The 22,065-nt window shown below is 34.3% G+C and overlaps 2 protein-coding genes across 9 annotated transcripts; one reads left to right on the top strand and one right to left on the bottom strand.

The window, feature by feature from the left end:
• Positions 1 to 639: 639 nt before the first annotated feature.
• On the bottom strand, positions 640 to 8,073 carry LOC105338696 (secretory carrier-associated membrane protein 1). 7 transcript variants are annotated; one of them, XM_011443944.4, is made up of 10 exons: positions 7,888 to 8,072; positions 7,294 to 7,398; positions 7,137 to 7,190; positions 6,756 to 6,884; positions 6,007 to 6,073; positions 5,741 to 5,869; positions 4,869 to 5,028; positions 3,992 to 4,090; positions 1,963 to 2,080; positions 640 to 1,160 (listed from the first exon to the last, which is right to left on the bottom strand). In XM_011443944.4, the coding sequence occupies exons 1-10, from the start codon at positions 7,942 to 7,944 to the stop codon at positions 996 to 998; spliced, it is 1,083 nt and encodes a 360-aa protein (XP_011442246.3). In that variant the 5' UTR covers positions 7,945 to 8,072; the 3' UTR covers positions 640 to 995. The 7 variants fall into 7 exon arrangements, with proteins under 7 accessions (XP_011442246.3, XP_011442239.3, XP_011442269.3 ...); XM_011443937.4 differs by lacking the exon at positions 3,992 to 4,090 and adding an exon at positions 3,754 to 3,852; XM_011443932.4 differs by lacking the exon at positions 1,963 to 2,080 and adding an exon at positions 3,153 to 3,294 and having other exon boundaries at positions 835 to 1,160; positions 7,888 to 8,073.
• A 2,187-nt stretch (positions 8,074 to 10,260) lies between these two features.
• LOC105338683 (AP-3 complex subunit beta-2) lies at positions 10,261 to 21,856 on the top strand. 2 transcript variants are annotated; one of them, XM_011443910.4, is made up of 24 exons: positions 10,261 to 10,463; positions 11,081 to 11,156; positions 11,382 to 11,456; positions 11,570 to 11,826; positions 11,995 to 12,061; positions 12,540 to 12,722; positions 12,927 to 13,097; positions 13,400 to 13,497; positions 13,631 to 13,685; positions 13,931 to 14,002; positions 14,091 to 14,153; positions 14,679 to 14,811; positions 15,190 to 15,242; positions 15,367 to 15,390; positions 16,914 to 17,081; positions 17,301 to 17,550; positions 17,880 to 18,092; positions 18,388 to 18,674; positions 18,800 to 18,866; positions 19,006 to 19,127; positions 19,488 to 19,676; positions 19,883 to 19,925; positions 20,326 to 20,508; positions 20,633 to 21,856. In XM_011443910.4, exons 1-24 carry the CDS (start codon positions 10,333 to 10,335, stop codon positions 20,923 to 20,925), a joined length of 3,273 nt encoding a protein of 1,090 aa, XP_011442212.3. In that variant the 5' UTR covers positions 10,261 to 10,332; the 3' UTR covers positions 20,926 to 21,856. The 2 variants fall into 2 exon arrangements, with proteins under 2 accessions (XP_011442212.3, XP_011442219.3); XM_011443917.4 differs by lacking the exon at positions 15,367 to 15,390.
• Positions 21,857 to 22,065: the final 209 nt, after the last annotated feature.

Raw genomic sequence — 22,065 nt, 5'->3', positions numbered from 1 at the left:
ATTCAATAAGTAATTAATTGTTTTGGATATAATAGACTGTTTAATTTTCACTGACAACAGAAGGATTTGTTTACCGTAATTCCAAATTTTACCCAAATCTGAAAATGATTAGCTTATTAACAAATCTTATCACAGTGAAATATGACTCGAACACATGTACATGTACATTCAGCACTTTCTAGACATTAACACAAATAACACTTATAATTCTCTACATGAAAATAAAACCAGCACATAAAAATTAGATGCTGTTTGTTATTGTTATCGTTTCACACAGGACATTTTCTTTCTTATTGAAAGAGAAATAATTACATGTTCGAGTTAAGGAGAGTTATTAAGTTCTAACAACCATTGGTGAACAGAAATTAGATGGACATCCGACTGCTATTTCTCTATTGATTTATACATGTTCATGTATACTTCAGCATTCACTATGTCATTATTTTCATCATCAATTTTTGGCAAGAATTGTAAAATGAATCTGCATGCAAGCCTAAGTGACTGATATTTGCATTTTATTAAAATGGAAAAAAGCAATGTGATTTTGAGCGATTCAAGCCTCATGTTTTGATACATATATTTCATTTTTTATTTGCTTTATCAAAACTTGTGCAATAAATAAATTTAGCAAAATGTATCCAGTACCAAATAATGATGTAATGAATATACTTTTTTTTTTTTTTTTAAAGTATACAAAGGTCTTAAATAAAGCAGGGGATGCTAATAGCTCTTTAAACATGTTTACTGGGTGAAACGTCTTAGACTTCTTGTACATGAACCATGGATCTGACATTCACAAATGTCCACACACGACTACAAGTCTTTGCCATTCAATAACAAATGAAAATATAAATAAACTATAACTCCATAATTTAAAAATACTTCAGTACCACAAAGTTCATACACAATGAATGCTTTACGTCTTCAGGGCACACCTCTAACATGTAATCTCCTATGATCCCAATATGGCCCTGGGCGAGGGCATACGTGATGCTTCAATACTTGTTGTTGGACCCGTACTGACTGGCCATGCCTTTGACTGCTCCCTGGGCAGCATTAGAGGCCACGCCCTGCACAGTCTCGTTCCTCATGACCCCGGTCGAGAATTCCTGCTTGGCCTTGTCAAAACTAGCTCCCGTGCTTCTGTAGATTCTGTGCACCTGTACGAAATATATAATGGGTACTCTATAAAAACTGGTTCGTCTAATACAGGTTTCTTGATATTCAATTATCACGAAAGTTTTAAAAAATTTTAAGTTTGTTTTATTAATATGGTTAGATTTAATTTGTTTACCAAAGTTATAAAAATATGAGTAAAGTTGTTTAAATACCTGTAGTCAATTTTGTTAGAATTTAATTTTATACACTTACAAAAATGTTAAAATAATGTTACAGATAAACCTGTTAAATTTATCACATAGTACACATCTAAACTCTTGAAAGGTTAATACTAAAATGTTTGTGTTATGATTCTATGATTTAACAAAGAGGTTTCCAATAAAAAAGACAGCATCTATATGCAGCCAACAAAAAAGTTAAGATTTCAAGTATAGAGAAAACATAATTTGTTAATGTCTTGCAAAGAAATTGTAAGTACTGTAAGAGTTGTTATAATTTCCTTTTCTCATTAGTGTACTGCTAGTAACCAATATTCCTCAGTGAAAGCAGCTGCCATGTACATGTATAGGGTTCTCCGTCATTTCAAATCTTACTGTGATGAAAAATGTGGGTACTTATGATATCAGAAATAACTAAATTTATGATACCCCTGACCTAACATCATAATACGGTGCTGTAATTTTACTGTGGCACAGAAATTTTAATGTCGAGCTAAATATTTCACAGTAAATTATTCATGGAGAACCCTAATGACCAGTATCAATGTCTCTTCATTGCAGTGTATCAAGAGCCATTCATATTATTAATTATTACACACAACCTCGTTTAATTTGATATACAAACCTTCAGCAACATGACTATCATTAAAACAGCACACACAGAAAAGAAGAGGGAAATGAAGAGCATGAATGCTCCAGCCCCAGTGCTCTTTCCGATGGTGGACAAAGAGTTAATCCAACCTCTACAAGTAAGCAATCAGCACATAGTACAAACAGTCCAACTAAAGGTCTCCTCAGATGACCTCATCTGACCCAAATGACGATTAGCTTACAAAAAATTAAAAGACATGAGTTCAAAACTTTTGATTTGTTCACAAATCAGATGAGTTCATCTGATTGGCTGGCAACCTGGCATCATCCAATGGCAACATCCAATCACAGCGAAATACACAGGGAGGAAGCCACAACCCCTGGGTAAACTAAAGTTTTAACACGTACCATCAACTATGCAACATATTTCTTGGCATGCATGCAAGGACATTCATTTCTAGGAAAGCTATTTCAGTTGCATTGCTACAACAGAAGCACCGGTGTTTTAAATTTAGGACATAGATTAGAATCAACAATTTAAGTACACTAAAGTCTTTGAGACTATTTTTGTTTACACACAGCAAAACCAGGAAGGAAAAATGTGTTGAATTATTTGTTAATTTCTGAGAGCTCATTAAATTCCTGTAACTTACATTTATTGCAATATATTACTGAATGATGATCTAATTGCATTTATTTCCTGATATTCAACATTATGGCCAATATACACAAATCATATACTTTCATTTCCATGCTCAATTCTGAACATGAAACAAATCTAACATATTTTACCAGTGTTTCAAAATATGGCTGGCTAACCTTCACATCAGGTTTAGGATTTTGGGATTAATTTTTCAAAATTTGATTAATGTATTTGGATTATTAAAAAAGCCCTTGTTTTTAGGATAACACTAAATTTTTCATACATATGTTTCCCTTAACAAAAATAGAACTTATTAAATAGGTATAAATCATGAAAAAGGTACTGGGCTAAAGAATACATTCAAGACTTAATATCTATGTACTCAATGGACATTGTACATGTTTGAAATACCATTATCTTGATACACATTATAAAATAAAGCACATGTATTCTTATTGATATAATACATGTACATGGAAAGCAAATCCCCCATTTGCAGTGCTGCAAAATGACTGAACTGCATGCAGAAGACATTCCTCATGCAAATACTGGAATTGAGCGGTTAACTTGGGTTGCTGTACCTTAACAAGCATAACAAATTCTAACGGGGCTAAGAGGCCAAACATGATTCCCACAAAAATCATGGCCAGTCCAGCACCCAAGTGGCTGACTCCCTCCCCATCATTCTTGTGTCCGGCCATAGTCAGGCCATTGAAGATGCCACTGCAAGTAACCAGGTGTTAGCCAGTTCATACATAGAATACAACAAAAATAAACCGATCAAAAATTTACAGTATTCAGCAAAATCCATATCTTAAAATATCAGTTAAATTGTTAAGTTGTACACATATATTTGATATTTTGATACCAAAATAACATGTCGTTCCAAACAAAACAGCAAACTTATGACGTCTTAAACGTAAAAGTGTAAATTCGTTTTCAAATAAAATATCAAATTTACTTAAAAATCGGTTCAATGCAGTTCATCAATATTGTTAAACATTGTACTAAATATTCTTACCTGCCTATCAATTCTGTTCTACTGCTACTAGTAATCTCTTTTCTGTACCTCTGAGCTACATTTTGATTTGGACTATTTTTTTTTTAATTCTTCTCCTTATCATTATCTGTTATCTTCTGTTATCTATAATTGTTACCTACATGTACTGTTTCTATACTTACACTGTGTAACCTGTGATTCCTAGACACTGAATAATGGTACAGATAAATTGGAAAAAGAAAATAAAGAAAAACACAAAGAAGTTGAAGGAACTGTCACTCCTGAAAATAAAACAAAAGTCAAAAGGTCACTGCTTTGTTTTACATTAACTCCAGGTCTATTGTAGTGGAGTTGGGGAGGGGGTGGTTCTAGACTCCACACAAAGACCTGGAGAGGTACAGTACAACCAAATATACTTACACTGTGAAATCTGTGATGCCTATCAACATGACAATACAACAAATGGCTTGGAAGAAAAAATTGAAGAAAAATACGAAAAAGCTGAATGAGCTGTCTGATCTGGAAAACAAAATAGAACAGAATAGAAAAAGGCTCTTAATATTTGAAAACTTTTTTAATCTCTTAATCTTAGAACCTAAATAATTTTTCCAAAATTTTTGGGTTACAAATAGATCTTACACTGAACATAATATAAACCGTGTGATTTTTTAAGATAAATTTTTGCAGCATAAGAAATCATTCTTTTTTTTTTTTTTTGTATTTGAAAAAAGCAATTTTGCATACAAAAATATTGGTTATGATAAATTATATTTAAGCAAAGTTGTTAGCTTACAAACACAACAACTAAAACCAAACCCAATTCAGTCTACCTATGTAAAACTCCAATTTATTTGCTCTGAGCCATTGATTTGCCTAACCAACATCTACATGTGTATTCTGTAAACCTCGGAACCTATGTCTGGCCACCTTTGTAAGTATGTTAAAAGTAAGCATTTTTAACAAAACCCTGTTCAGATTGTGCAGTTAAAAGTACACGATGGAGAACAAAGTGATTGTGTGGTATGATTGGATGGAGGGATTTTGTTTAGGCATGGTTGATTTCAGCAGTGCAAGGTATATATATAATAAATATAACCTAAATACACATGTACATACATATCAATATTTACATAAATAAATACACTAAATTTACATTTTGTTTCCAGAATCAATATCTTTAATAAAATGCATCTTTGTTTTTCTCTTGATGAATTTTCATTAAAACTATATTAACCACATCTTGCTTTCAATACCAAACTTATGAAATCGTGATTTATGGTAAATGCATTTGACATACCTGAATGCTTTGTACAGGGGTCTGTACCAACATATAAATGAGCAAGGGGTGAACAGGACAAACCACACAATGGACATGCCAAATGTAGCACCCCCATTAGAGTCAGCAATGAAATACGCCAAACTGGCCCATATGTTGAGAAAGAGAACACACGCATAAACTGAAATGACAAAATTGTTAACGTTATCATAAAGTATACATATATACCTCAGAATCACACATAACAAATATAGGATAAAGAAGAATAAGCAAGGTAAATTAAAACATAGTTTTAGACTTAAATTTTGTCTTGGAATTACCACTGGCTGTAATGTTAGAGATGTTCAAAGTAAATAATAAATAATTTCCAAGAAGATAAGGAATGCTTCTTTTCTCTTAATTTTTTATTTATTAATGCTTTCTCTAATTTATTCTTCTTACAGGAAAAAAAATTCAAAAGCATTTTTGCCCTATATGTAGTCCAGTGGAGAAAATTCAGTACTGAAACATCCCACATGATAGCAAAAGGGAAATATAAACCCTGAGATAATTCATTTTATCTGATAAAGTATGGACTGTATAGTCGGTAATTATTGTTAGTGATGATCTATTATTAGTGATTGTCACAATAATTCATGATAAATCATGCAGAAAGTACCTCAGTTTTTTTCCGCATATGATACTAGTTACATCACAAAACATATCTTGCCCAATAAAATAAGTTTACAGATTCACTTCATTTTTGCAACAAATGAAAAAAAAAATAGCCCCCATATATAGTAGTGTCAGATTGATCAAACACTGATACAAGGTCTAATGAAAACAATAAAATAAAATAATCTTAATGCAAGCTGGTGAAAATTGAAAAACATAATCATAGTTACTTTACTTACATAACCAAATGTAGTAAACAAATTTCACAGTTCTCTGGAACTCCATAGGAATATCTACACTGAAGTCTTGATAAAAACAAGGTCCAACTGGACAGAATTTGGGAAGAGGTGGCCAATTGTTTGCTCGATCTGTAAAGTCATATGAAAGGAAAATTACAGTACATGAGATGTGTGCTCACTGCCAAATGGTATTATCTGACAGTGAATTTGATGTCAGTAAAACCCCATAATATTTTCACAATCCACATAAAAAATCAATAACTTGCCATTAATCTGCATGTTTTTCATTTCTTGTTCTTTCCTTTGTAGTTCTGCAGCTTTTCTCTCTAATTCCTGTAGAAAAAAAGCCCACATTATTACAAAAATAGAAATTCAAAAAATGTTTTCGAGACAAATGCAAAACATTCAGTTAATTTCAAAAAAGCTACTCAGAGCTGTCCTCAGTCAGAACACATACATTTAATGCATTAAGAAAATAAAACACTATAAAATGTGTGTGTAGAAATACATCTACAGAGCAGTATTTTTAAAAATTTGAAGGAAGAAAATTGAAATTTTAACAAGATGGAATGGTAGACTAGCACTTTTATTAAACCCTACAAATTAACACACAGTTTTGTAATACATGTATATATCATATATAAATCTCATGAAAATAGGAAGGGAACATTTTCTGGCTCTATTCTCTGAAACTTCAACACTATCACTCGAACGTCTTACCTCTATTAAAATGTTAGTGTTCTACAAAATATGCATTGAAATTTGCTTCCTGAATTTACTAGGAAGATTGTTATGGTAACTTTTGTATGTACTGTTAATCAAATTTTCTATTGCATCTGCCTCTCTCAGACTCTGACTTAAATAAACAGTATTTCTTTTTCCATTGGCTCATAAAAACAATTCTGGGCTAGAGAACATGGAAAAGTTAATAGCCTGTTTGTCTACTTCTTTTCTTGAGGCAGTTTTAATCCCTGTCATACAGATTTGAAGTGCTTGCTTAGTACTAGTAGTTCACCTCTTGTCTTTTTTGTAGGTCATCTGTGTTGACTCTCTGAGCTGAACTCTCCGTGTAAGGGGGAGGTTCATTTGACGGCTGCATTATTGCTGGCTGCGTCGGAGCTGCCTGTGGAGGGGGTATAGTTTGCTGCAAACAGAGATACAGACAGATGATACAAATCAATTTAAAACAGCTCTCATGCCAAAGAAAAAGACTGTATACAATGTGCATTATTGCAATTAAGGAATGTAAAGTATGTGCATAGTGTTTTGGTCCCTGAGAATGATATATGGCATACAATCACATGTGTAACATCACAGATAAATAACCACATGTATAACGTCACAGACAAATAAACAAAGGAGAGATATTTTGGGAGATCGGGTATCTAAGAAATACCGAAGAGTAGGTGTCATTTGGTCCATGTTTTAATAATGGTTCACCACTCATTGACTGAAACAAGAATTAGATTTGAGGTTTTCTTCTAACAAACTACTGTTGACATCTTATGATTGTCCATCCCATTATGAAACATCTACAGTTGATTGTTACCTACCCCTGCGGTGGGCCTCGTCTGATTTCCCTCCGCAAACGGATTGTAATCATCTACTGCCCCAGTTCCAGCTTGCTGACCACCTCTTGCCTGCTGAACAGACGGGTCCTGTAAAAACATACAAAAAATGACAATACACATATGTACCACTTACATTTCATGAAATACATATGTAGTTATTGTCTATAATATATTAGCAGAGAGACATTTCAAAGACATTCCTAAAAAATACAACATATTGCATTATTATGACACACTGCAACTGCCAGAACAAACTATCCACTATAGCAGATTTTGCTTAAAAACTATTTAACAATTATTTAGTAATCGTTAGTCTGAAAATGCTTTCTAAAAGTAAAAAATTCGAGTTCTAACGCCCCCTCGTTCGTTTCAGCGAAAATACGACAAATTAAACACAAATGATACTTTCCATCTGATAAAATACTCAACAAGGACAACTAATGACAACAGATGCAGCGCACTGGATGGATAAGTAGACAATTGAATAGTACGTTAGAACAGAAATGTATGACGATTCTACAGTTATTTCTGTTATTACGTGGTAAGGATAATCAATATGTCATTAGAATAAATTACCGCAAACGGATTTGCTGCTTGTGGGTCAGCAAAGGGATTGCTATCAATCTCTGACATGGTTCACCAATTAATGAAATAAAGTCGAGTTATCCTAGAGGTTTATACATGCGTTGTAAGTTTTGTTTAGGGGATGACTTGTCTACTATGGCAGAAACCCGGCTTCCGCATAAATGAGCATGCGCAAGCGGATAAGTCACATGAAATTACATCATTTCTATACATTCGAAATTCTCTAGAGTTATCGTGAGTTTCCAATAGTACCTGAACCTAGGTGCGTTCGAATGCTCATATTTTTATTTAGAAAACATGACCACCTGAAAAACTCGTGACACAAAATCATCATACACCAGTATTCAATGAAATTTGGTAATTTTTGTTGTTATTGTTATTGTGGGACGATAACTCTTACTACAAGATAAAAACTTATAGGAGCAAAAATGGTATATACAAAACACAAGAATTATTGATAGAACACTGCCATTAAGTTGCGGACGGTAAACCAAAAAAGTGTTACCTATTATCCACACTTTGTTGACATGACTAACTTCTTTTGCAGATGCTAGCATTACCAGGGGTCTGATTGAATTGATAATTTTGTTTGCCTTCGTTTTAGAGTGTTATTTCGGTAATTTAACATATGTACTATATGAATAATTGTTTTAATTTTTCTGCAGCCCCCTTTACCGAACTTTGTACATCCGCAAAAGGTTGATCTGTAAAACTTATTACGAAAAAACTTGCGAACCTTTTGTGTCTTACAGAATTATCAATAACGAACAACGCCATATGCATGACTATATGTGACGGTCAGACTGGTTCAACTATACCGGCGGCCAGATAGCTCAGTTAATTGGTAGTTAGAGCACCTAAAACTAGACATTCAGGGGCACGTGTTCGAATGTCATGATATCTCCCGTCCCTTGATATTTTGTGCTGTGCCAACCCCTGGAACTGACAGGATAACTCGATCCTGTCGGGGGTCACGGTCTTCGAGGGCGAAGATCATTTAAGTGGGGAGGAAGTGACGGTCATACGGTTCGAATACCGGCACCTGATAGTTCAGTTGTCGGAGCACCTAAGAAGAGGTTCAAGGGGCCCACGTTCGATTCCCGGTCTGGTCCGTCATTATTTTATTTCATCCCATTCCGTTACTCAACACAAACCATTAATGTCAAGAAAAATTAGTTTTTACAGGCCTATAAGTATATGATATGATGTTTATTCGATAAACAATAGGCCTAAGTTTTCATTGAAATAATAAATTGCAGGCACGTAGCATCGTTTTTTGTTTTGTTTTTTTAGAAATGGGGGGGGGGGCAAACTCATCCATAGCCTGACAAGCAAAAAAAGGGGTACTTTCAAAAACCCATCCTAATCCATAATGGGGGGGGGGGGGGGCACAAGGCACAAGTATACCTTTAACTTCAATATCGCTTAATTTCTTTATTTTCAATTCAAAATTTTTACATGCCCCCATAAAAGTGGGGAGGAGGGCATCTTCGCTAGCCAAGGGTTTACGATCCGCTTCTCTCCTCTACATGAGGAGAGAAGCGGATCGTAAACCCTTGGCTTGCGAAGATGGGAGGAGAGGGGCAACTCCTTCTTGTTCAATTTTTTGTATGTAATTTTAAGAAAAATCTTTGCTGCGCAACAAAAGTTGGGGGGGGGGAGCCCCCCCCCCCCCCCGGCCCCCCTGATGCTATGTGCCTGAATTGCTCTTATGTCGGGCCAAGATAAAATGCATAGCTAAAGGTCTTTAATGTAAAAACAAAGGATTCATCTATATGATATGATCATCAATCCTACAGTAATTAAAACTAAATTTGTATAATATTAGAGACCTATATATACTAAAACGTGTATGTATAATATCTTTATTTCCTAATTTATAGGGCCTCTTCAGGCATCACAAATCAGATATGATTGTATGTAAATTAATCTACAGTATATTTTTTCGTATATAATTTGTATATGATTAATACACATGTATATGTATATTTCAGTACAAGTCTTCATGTATAAGAATATATATCATTATGTATGATATTCCAGGATATATGCGTCCCTGTTAATATAGACAACATGTCTTCCTGTCTCACAAAACGACCAATAATACACAAAACCTACACAAACCATTAATTCCGCATATCCATGACTGATTTCAAAAGTGTAACCAATTTTTTTTTTTTTTGCAATGTTCTCTTTGACATATAAACAATTGTAAGGGTGTCTATTTGAACTTACTGATGATTCACTGTTACAAATACAAATTAAATTAAATTTGTTGAAATTTACCAATAGGCCAGCGAAATCAGAATTAATTGATTATCTATACATCTCTACCGCGTGTCATTTATCTAAGATGTCAAACGCTCCTAACCGGAAGTTGTAGCAGAAGCCATTGTTGACGGCGAACTCCACCTGCCACGGCGGTGTATTAGAACGATGACGTCCAATAGCTTTCAGTTGGGTGGTACTGGATTTGGAAATGACAAGGCCCCGTCTACCGGCAGTGGAGAGGGTGACTTCACAAATGACCCAGCTAGTAGCGGTTTCTTTTCTGAGAATTTTAAACGGTACTGCAGTACAGACACCATACTCGAGCAGCCTCACATGACAGCTAACGCTTTATTATTTTTATCACCAAGGCCATACTACATCCAGTGTATTGAATTGTTTTAGTGGGTTTTCATAACAAACCAGTTAAATTTCAATGTAACCTACAGTTATTTGGGGGGGTCAAACACAAGCAGGTTGAGCACAATGTCATTTAATTACTAAATTAATGAACCAATAGCTAAATTCCTTCAGAAAGCTTGCTTTTGGTATTCTAGTTAGCCAGTTAGGCAGACATACAGAGGAATTCAACCTTCAGTAAGATTTGACTGAATGTTTCTGTGTTATATTTATACTTTGTTCGATCCTTTACACTGATATAAAAACATTGCAGCATTTCAACACTTTTCATGCAAAAAATAAATCCCCACTTTTACTGACATCTCATTTTGTGTGCTAATTAGCCTTAAGGCAAGAATAAATATGCTTATATCTTACTGTTGTAATGATTGACAAGCAATTTCCCAGCAAAGACATGCTTTGATGAATGTCATTGAATTTTGAATAAACAAGATTTCTGGCAAAACATGATTGTGTTATAGAATTTCTAGTAATGATCTGTATTTTTAATCCACAGACATGAAGATCTTAAAGCCATGCTTGATGGAAATAAGGATAACCTAAAGCTGGATGCTATGAAGAGAATTATAGGGGTGATTTTATTGATATTAAACAAAAATGATAAAATTTCTGAGTAACAAATAATATAAAAGGTGTACTTGAAAAATAAATGGTTTATTTGTATGTGCCATTCTGATAAAATGGTTTTTAAAAGTCTCTTTACTTGGTAAGTTTCAGGCTTTTTTTGTAAGTTATACATGTTAAAAGATGATATACAAACATTGATTGTATACTGATGTTTGCATGATAAATTACAGATGGTAGCAAAGGGGAAAGATGCTTCAGATCTATTTCCAGCTGTTGTGAAAAATGTGGTTTCCAAAAACTTAGAGGTAAATCCCCATCATCCTATATTAAGTCCAAGAATTTTTATTTTAACTCACTATAGTATACTTGAATTGATTAGCCAAGCATAAAAATATGTAAGAATTTTATGTTTTTGTAGGTCAAGAAGCTTGTGTATGTCTACCTGACAAGGTATGCTGAGGAGCAGCAGGACCTGGCCCTCTTGTCCATCAGCACATTTCAGCGAGCACTCAAGGACCCCAATCAGCTGATCAGAGCCAGTGCCCTGAGGGTCCTGTCCAGTATCCGTGTCCTCATGATCTCCCCCATCATGATGCTGGCTATCAAAGAGGCTGTGATGGATATGTCACCGTATGTCAGAAAGACAGCAGCTCATGCCATCCCAAAGCTTTACAGGTATTGTTAAACACAGTGTAGTTAGTTCTGTTAATGGTTGTAATTTTTCCTTTCCGCAATATGATAAGTTCTATTATTCAGAGAGAAAGGTCTAATATTTTGTCTTTTTTGAAATATCAAACGTCTAGCTTACTGATAATGATTCTCAGTTCTTTTTTTCCCTCGAAGCCTGGACCCTGAAAGCAAGGAGCAGCTTGTTGAAGTGATTGAGAAGTTGCTAGGAGACAAGACCACTGTAAGGAAACTTCTTTTGTTGATTTTTAAAGTAAAATATTGTTAACAGAATCATCTTCAAATGCACAAACAAACAATTCTGGTATTAGCGTCTAGTGAATCAACCAGTCTAGCTTTGTAATTAGATAAAAGGGAATATTGACCTTACCACTATGTTCACTACAACGTGTGTAGATAAGGGGTTTTACTTTATTAATACATGTAAAAGCCATGCAACACATATTTAGGTGGTGTGTATTATAGTTATTTATTATTATAAACTACCACTGTGTATGTGTATTTGGTCTATATCAACAGTTTGTGTATTGAATCTTAATTTACAGTTAGGTGTATTGTACCTAGTTAATGTATTGGGTCAATATTTAGAGTGCATTGGGTTTATGTTTTCAGCTAGTGAATTTGGTTTAGTCTATATTTATCATGAGTGAATTGGGTCTACATGTATATTTACAGTAAAAGTATTTGGTCTGTATTTACAGTTAGTAGCTGGGAGTGCCATACAAGCCTTTGAGGAGGTATGTCCAGAGAGAATTGACCTGATTCACAAGAATTACAGAAAACTGTGCAATCTGTTGGTGGATGTAGAAGAATGGGGTCAAGTGGTCATTGTTGGGATGATGACTCGCTATGCTAGGACCCAGTTTGTCTCGCCCAATCAAGAGGTGAGTAATCAAAGGTTCAATGTAATCTATCAACAACATTTTTAAAAAATGTATGGACAGATGTTGAAATTAAGTTGTTCACATACTTGATTCTATTTACAACTGTTTTATATATATTTGTGTAAAACCATATCTTATTGATGGTTTTGGGGGGTTTTTTTTGGAGGTATTTAGGAGTCTTATGTCTCAATATTTGATATTCAGGGTGCTGGAGAAGATGGCAAGAATTTCTATGAATCAGAGGAGGATGAGGATGAAAAGGAGGAAACAGAAGAAAATGAAGATGAGCCTAAGAAGAAGCCGTACATTATGGATTCAGATCATCGCCTGTTACTTAGACAGACCAAACCACTGCTCAACAGTCGCAATGCCGCAGTAAGTCTTTTTTAGTTCTTGTTGGTTTTTCATAAACATTTATTGAAAGCTGGGTGGGCACTGACTTTTAATTGTAAAATATGTGGTTTCTTTTATCCCCCCAAAAAATGAATAGATGATTTAAAAACTGGTCTCACTAATTTGTGTTTAAAATAATAGCAGATTTTGTGACAAAATATAATTCCATAAATTTACACGTGTTCTCTACTGAAAAGCAACCAGCAAGTTAATAAAAACGATAAAATACAAAGAAAGTCTGTTTTTTTTAAAGCAATAATACTGTACTTTTCATTTGACCTCAGGTTGTAATGTCTGTGGCACAACTTTACCATCACTGTGCTCCCAAGTCAGAAGTGGGCGTAGTGGCCAAGGCTCTGATTCGCCTACTGAGAGGTCACAAGTAAGTCTCCATGTCCTCAGGCAAATGCACTGAGCCAGTATGTCTGTGAATCAATCTAATTAAGATTAGAACTAATTTTAATTAGATTGAGTGTGAATATCAATTCAGCTGAAATGCTTTTGTTGTTTTACAGGGAGGTCCAGTACATTGTGCTGAGCAACATTGCGACCATGACTGTCGCACGGAGAGTAAGTACAAAATGTACAAAAAGGGGTGACTTTTGATGATTTCACAACTGTGGTTTCATCATAATTATTTTAACGCCTGATAAAAATCACTACTTTAAAGACCATTCATTGTCCATGAAACAGTAAACATACCGGTAACTAAATCCATGAAAACTGGTGAATAAAAACCACAGTAGGTCTTGCTTTGGTTTGGTACAAAACCACTTTATTTCTTTTGCAAATCACTTCTTTTTTTTTTATTTCAGGACATGTTTGAGGCTTACTTGAAAAGTTTCTATATAAGGTCGAGTGACCCAACTCACATTAAGCTTCTGAAGGTGAGTGACAACATTTCTTTTAATGCTGGTATGCAATGCAACATGACTATTTGATAGGGGAAAACAACTTTTAATGTCTATATTTCAGCTTGAAATTCTGACCAGTTTAGCTACTGAGACCAACATTTCCGTAATTCTAAGAGAACTACAGGTGTGTATATTATCTCAACTTTAGAAAAAGCTTTGAGACAATCCTTCATGTACATATTATACATGTAGATTTACATCATATAGAAAAACTCACTTTTAACAAATTCCTTGGGAATTGTGGATAATCTTTGCTAAATGCTCTTTGAAATATAAAGTAAGTTGCAGGATTTACATCTATATTACATACTTAGAAATAGTGTGTCGGTGCTGTTTTTCTTATTTACAGGGTATTTGAACCTGAAATAACGTTATAAAAATGAAAATTTTATTATTCTAAAACTTCATGGTAAAAAAAAAGGATTCAATTTGCTATACATTAATGACCATCATATTTTCCAAGAATTAATAACCAAAAAAATTAAAGTTGCCAAGGAAACTAGAAACTTCACTGTATCTGAATTTGTGTTATGCTTGAAAATGTTCCAACACAAAAAGTTCAACTCATTGAATTATCATAATTAAATTTTTCATGCACACATACATATAGTACATGTATTGGAATGACAATTTCTCTGTTTTGTGATAGACATACGTCACCAGTACTGACAAGGAGTTTGCTGCAGCCACTATCCAGGCCATTGGGCGATGTGCCAGCAACATCGCAGAAATCACAGACACCTGTCTCAGTGGACTAGTCCATCTCATGTCCAACAGGGATGGTAAGCTTTATTTGATAGTCCATTATATTACCAATAGAAATAGGATGGTATTGATAAAGTTCTACTGCTATTGCAAAAAATTTAATACATTGTATAGTTTTTGACCCAAATATAGAGGGATGTATAATGAGATTTATTATTGTAAAAGAGGCTATGTATATGTAAGGGAAATTTATACTAGTTATGTGGTAAGTAAACTACCCCTGCACATATGGTAAAAAACTCAAAACTTAAGTGTGGTAAATCACGCATCAGCATATTTATAAATACCCACATGCATTGTTTGACCTTAGAAAACATGTACTTAACCACCAGCTTAAATAACCACTTTTACAGTATTCTAGAAAATCAAATTTAAAAATAAGTTTTATTTTTCAGAGAGTGTTGTAGCAGAGAGCGTGGTGGTGATAAAAAAGCTGCTTCAAATGCAGGTTAGTATACGGTGATCAGCTGCCTACTGTCAAAATAGCAAACGCTGAAATAGAAAAAAGTTCTATATCCTATCAATTATTGTGTGATTGTGATTAAGTTTCATTCCATATTCTCCTGATTTAGTCAACAGGAAAGGGACGTAAAACGGTACATTGTATGCTGGTGGAGGGCTAGGGGAATTCTAGCATGTTACCCTCCATTTTTATACTAAATTTTTTACAAAGTTTACCTCTTTACCATGACAACAGTGGCTTGTACATGTATGTTGCAGAAAAATTTCAGGCCACATGCTTTTCATGTCTAATTAGAGATGCATCAGGAAGATACTTACGGTAGTTGAAAGATGCTTTGATTAGGTGCACAATTGAGGCTGGATTTGGCCATTTACATGGAGATTTCACAGTCAGCATATTTAGCAGTTAATCTTAATACTGGTCTGATGAACACAACTGTATTAGTAGCTGAACTGATCAGATTGACTTGAGCTATATTTTATACAGTGTAGTACATGTATGTGTTTTTACTGCATGTAACTTCTGAATGTAGTGCTTTTAAAACTCAACAAATGCAGGAAATTAAAGTACATGTAAGTATTATTATCATTTATACTTGGATACTGGGGAAAGTGTACGGTACTGACTCTATGTACAATGTTCAAGTGTCATTATTCCATGTAGTTCATGTGTAACAGGTACCGGTACTTATGGAGATTCTGCATGCAATATTCCTTTCCTTTCAATCCCTGAACCTGTGGTATATTTCTGGATATAAAAAGTCTATGGTTACCTGTAAATGTATATCATTTCTTTCCCTAATCTTTATGAGGGAATTTTCGGAGAAAAAAAATAATACTGAAAACATCCCACATAAAACATTATGATATGTGTAACCTACAGAAATTGGCTGCTTACCAATAAAAAGGTAAGCATTAGTAAATGTGTCATTTATAAAATGACCAAGAGAGTCAGAGTTAGTAGTTGTGTATAGGAGTCTCTCTCCAAAGCTTTGGTCATCAACTACAGAGGTCCATTAATTGATCACCACTTGGAGGCTTTAATGTCCTTGCAACAAGGTCACAATACTGAAATCAGCTCTTATTTTGTCTTAAATAGATTGATATTGATGTATTTCCAGTATTTCAGACGAACTTATGATTGGTTGATAGATTGTGTTACATTCTTGTATGTATGGAGAAAATTGTCATTTAACTTTAAGATATGTACATGTAAAAACAATGTGGATTTATTGTACTTTTGTTGGGTTTTGCAATGAAAAGTATTTGCTGAAATCTGCATGTACCAGTTATATTGTGTTTAATATTTTGTTATAGGAATACTTAACAGTTTGAACTAATTATTTAATATTTGATCACTTACCAGGTTATAATTTTAATGTGCTGGTAGATATCAGTAGAAATGATTGTAAGTAAATTTTTAGGCTATTATACCATGTATTACTAAGCTCTCCAAAAAATATTAGATTGTACATTTCTTTTGCTGGTACAATTGTAATTATAGTTTTTGTCTCTCAAATCTTTGATGTATTCATATAGAACCTATTAGAAATTCTATCTTCATGTTTTTATAATCTTGTGTTTGGGCAAGAATCAGTACATGAACTAATGTGAAAAGCTTTATTTCAAAAATTCATGTAACTATTTTTACTTGTAGACCACAGAACATAAAGACATCATAACACACATGGCAAAGATGGTGGACGAGATCACCGTCCCCATGGCGAGAGCCAGCATCCTGTGGTTGATCGGGGAGTACAGTGAGAGGGTGCCCAAAATAGCCCCCGATGTTCTCAGGAAAATGGCCAAGTCATTCATAGATGAGGTAAATATCATTGGATGTGTTTTATCATTCTGTAGTCACAATTTTAGCACTGTTTGTTCTCAAGATGTCAGATGTGAGAAAACGTTGAACAGCAGTTTTGCTTACAATATGTTTGATCAAATGAAACCATTTATAAATTTTTTTATGTAAAGCTGTTCTTTGGCATTGGTTTTTACTAGTGAATATATGTTTATTATGTGACTCTTTTATGGCACACAGGAGGACATAGTTAAATTACAGATCCTTAACTTGGCTGCCAAAATGTGTATCACCAACTCCAAACAGACCCGCCTCCTGTGTCAGTATGTGTTCAATCTAGCCAAGTACGACCAGAACTATGACATCCGAGACAGGTCTCGATTTCTCAGACAGCTGATTCTCCCTGCTGAAAAAGGACCACTAGCAAAACATGCCAAAAAAATACTGCTAGCCTCGAAACCTGCCCCAGTTCTTCAATCAAAATTTGAAGGTAAGCTGGTGATTTGATTAAATAAATGGAGCTTTGATAGTACGTTTTTTGGTCTTGAATAATTGTAGGAAATTTATTGGCACATGCCAGCATCAGACATGAATGAAAATTTTTATATATTATGTTTCTTAAAGCTTTATTCATTGTCATCTCCTGCAAATGATTTCATTGCCCAGTATATAGACTTCATTGTACAATGAATAACAATGAAAGTATCATTGAATCAGTTTCAACAAGTCTTTGTGGTGTAGCAATACCAGTAATGCCTATGCTCACTGTTCACTGACACAAATTAGAAAGCTATACTTGATTACTTGTATTCTCTATAGACCGAGATCAGTATCAGCTGGGAACCCTCTCTCACATTCTGAACAACAAAACAACGGGATACAAAGACCTCCCAGAGTGGCCCGAGGAAGCACCTGACCCCTCGGTCAGGAATGTGGAGATCCCTGTCCCAGAAGTCACCACCAAAAAAAGTGAAAGAAAGAAGGCCACAAAAGATAAAAGCTTCTACTCGGAATCAGAGTCAAGCTCAGAAGGTATCAAGTTAATAATGGTCTTTGAGAAGACAGAATAAGTCATTGTTTATGTTTGATTTTTTTAATTAATAATTCTACAATAACGACCAAAACAATAATCTAATCTGCTGATCTTTACTGGTGCGATGTACATGTACTTACATTGACATACATGTACGATAGATATTAGAAATACCCTCTTAAAAGTTTTCTGAGCTTTATTTTGTATCAAATATGCCACATAAAGCTTAAAAATAAAATGATATTTAACTGTGCAAATATGTTCAGAATTAACAAGGTTAATGTTTATTTTTAGATGAAGATTCAGATGAAGAGAGTGATGATTCTGATGAGGATGAAGAAAGTGAAGAGGAAAGTGAGGAGGAATCAGATGATGAAGATGAAAGTGAGGAAGAAGACGAGTCTGAGGATTCAGACATTCCTCAGAAAAACAATGCTCCTCCTAAACAAAGTGCACCCAAGAAAGCACCCAAAGTAGAGAAGAGTGAAAGTGAAGAGGAGGAAAGTTCCTCTGAAGAGGAGAGCTCCTCGGAGGAAAGTGAGGAGGAAAAACCCCCACCCAAGTCCAAGGCCAGCAAAAAGGTCAGTTTTAAAAAATTCATTTGAATACTGCCAATATTCACTAAAGCTGTGACCCTGTACATGTATTTTTGACAGGGGGAAATGGGTGGGCAATGTTGAATTCATAGAATTGGTTTAATTTGCAGAAACCAGCCAAGGAAACAAAAGCAGCCAATCAGAACAACACAGATTTATTACTGGATATAGATTTATGTAAGCAATATGACTTACTGTTCATAGCTCAGAACAATGCTTTATTCAAATTTGATGTACCTATAGTTCAATAAATTTGGTACTATATGATAGAATATTTTCTGATTAGTTGATGAGAGTAATCTTTATCATTTGACAGTTGGATCTTCTAATGGTGTGACCAGCAGTGGAGGCACCCAAGGAAGTATTCTGACCCCCAGTATGGCCAGCGCCATGAGTAACTTGACAATAAGTGGGGCATCGTCTACCAGTTCTTCAAATGTAAGTTACAAGTACATGTACATGTATTATGGATTCTCAAAAAGCATAATTTATTTTATATGCTTTCACTCTTAATATGTCAATGGAAATCCTATAGCTTTTTGTATAAGTCAATTTTAGAATTATCTTATTAATGCTGGGTACTGGCAGATATTTAAAACAACCACTGAATACATGTGAATAATTTGACAACAACATTTTATTTAATATATTAGAGAGTTATCAATGATGTTCAAAATGACTCCATGTCAGATCACAATGAAAAATCCTCTGAAAGTTTACAACCAGATAGGATTTGTTTCGGAAGATATTGCAACATTTTGTCCTATATTCATGTATATACTGAATGTACTTTTACAGTTTGTTCAGCCTATGAACATCCCCCTAAAGTCCTATGACCTCCTGAACAGGATGACTGGCAATGGACTAGGAATTACTTACAAGTTTACCAGGACCATTTCTGTGTTCTCTCCCAAAATGGTTTCCATAGAACTCACCTTAACAAACCATGGGGAAAGTCCATTATCAGGCATCAAAGTGGGCAAAAAGGTAGGAAAGAAGTCACTTTTGGATTCTGAATCAGCAGTTTTGTATTGCAACTCGACTGTTATTTGAATATACGTCTAAGAATGATGAAAGGTGTTACTTTTCTATTCAATGTTTTTGTAATGCAGTGTTACTGTAAATTTAACAGATCTTGCACAATGTTCATGTACATGTATTGCATCTGAGATCATAATTTTATCTTGTTTAAGACTTTACAACCTGGTATGGAAATACAAGACTTCCCTGAAATAGGTGAGTGGAATTTTAAAAATTTTGAAAATTTTCTTACAAAATTTACTCGTTGTGATTAGTTGAATTCTAGTTCACAAAAAATATATAGCAGTGATAATATAAATAGTATTAAAAAACATGATTTCACCAGAGCATGTATGGCCGTAATGATAAAATAATTACCGGTATATATTGTAAATTCCTTATTTTACATTGTTTTGTATCAAATCGTGAGAATATAAAATCTTAATCACCATTATTTTGTTAAAATTTCCTATAGTTTAAAACCGTTTAAAAAATAAAGTGAATATAAAGTGAGATTTTAAAATCTGTAAGGGTTGCCTCTCACAATTAATTCCTTCCATTTAATTAGGAATCTACAGTACATGTAAACATTGAGAGCTTGTTGTGATTTTTGTAGCATCCCTAGGAACGGGAGCCTCCACCTCAGTCCTTATGGCCATCAATTTCAATGACACCACACAGCCAGCCAAGTTTGAGATTTGTACGCTAGAGCAAACATTTAAAGTCAGTATAACGGCTCCCGTGGGGGAACTACTACAACCCCACACCATGGGCCTCCAGGATTTCACCCAGCAGCAAGGTACGGAGCTTCTTTAGATTGTGGGTAGATGAACTTCTTTTACAAGCAGTTGAGATGCATATGTTACATGTATAACAAAGTCTAGATCCATTTAAACTTTGGAGTTTAATCCTTTAATTTACAGGTAAACTTAAAGGAATGACAGAGAACACAGGAAAAGTAACATTACCGAAGGAGAAGTCTGATGCCAAGTCTGTGGTGACAAACGTCCTTACAGTGGCCAACATGCTCCAGGTGCCGTCTAGTGAATCGGACACGGTCTATCGTTTTGCGGCCAAAACCATGAGTGAAGGAGTGTTAGTGCTTGTATCTGTGTCAGTGAACGAGGAATCGGCAAACATTGTGGTCAACTGCGAGAAGATGGTGATCGGGACTATGTTACTTAAAGACCTCAAATCTCTACTGGCAAAGAGCTAGTGGAATTTCGTTTATTATGTTTTTACTGATAAAAAATCATTGACAATCAGACTTCAAGAAAATTTGTCAAAATGTTCTAAAATGAGGATTTGAAAGAACCTGAGATTTCTAAAATACTGTTTTAGTGCTATATGTATTTAATGAACCAAATGTGAATTTTTTTCTGAAATGAGAAAAATTAATAAATTTCATAGTTTTTTTTTAATGTGAAAAATATTCCATTGGTCATTATTGGAAAATAACCTTTTATTAATGAGACAACCTCTGCAGCTAAGTTATGAAAAAGTCATTGACGAACATTTCCAATCATTTAAAAGAGGGGGGTGTAGTACATGTAGGTTGTAAAAGGTCACTCACAAAATAAGATTATATGGGGAAAATTATTGGAGACTTTTGTAGCCCAGGTGTAGTTTAAGTGCTTAAAACAAATGGGGCCTAGTCTTGTAAGCCAAAGGGCATGTGCAACTTTGTAGAATTAGTCATACTAGTATTTCAAAGTATAAAAGTATTTAACTGCTTTAAGTTGTAAACCATGATTGGATGTACATGCACAGTAGATGTCAGTATTGATTGATCTTTTATTTTATATTGATTGAGTTGGTATTTTGTGGATTCAGTTCGATTCTACCCTTTGAAAAATTGTACAATTTTTAAATCAATAGAGAGAAAAATGAAAAACTTGCAGACTGATGTGGTGTATTCATTTCTTTATAATGAGAGAAAACCAAATTGAATGATAAAAAGTTGAAATATCAGTGAAGCATGTGTATCTATGTGATAATTGAGAAGAATTTGTTTATGAATGCATTCATATAAATATATACTAGATCAAATATTCTTGTTATTCACTTATCTGTGTTATTCTTCATGTACATCAATCTTTTATGTTGCTTTGATATTGAAGATTTAATAAAATAAAACTATAGTAAACTAGGTTATGATTTACATGTACCAGTAAGCTGTTTTGAAATCACTATTTGAAGATATTTGGTACCAGTTTCCATTACCAGCATTCAATTTTAAAGTGGAATGAAGAAGAGGAATCTTTGAGCTTAATTTTGAGAAAATCTGCTTTGGACTAGTGGTGTTTGGATCTATCTCAGTAATGTCAGATTTTCGGACAGACAAACAGATGGACAG

The sequence above is a fragment of the Magallana gigas genome, chromosome 6 (genome assembly GCF_963853765.1).
Source record: "Magallana gigas chromosome 6, xbMagGiga1.1, whole genome shotgun sequence".
Classification (NCBI taxonomy): Eukaryota; Metazoa; Mollusca; class Bivalvia; order Ostreida; family Ostreidae; genus Magallana; species Magallana gigas.
This window is presented reverse-complemented; position numbering and strand designations above follow the sequence as displayed.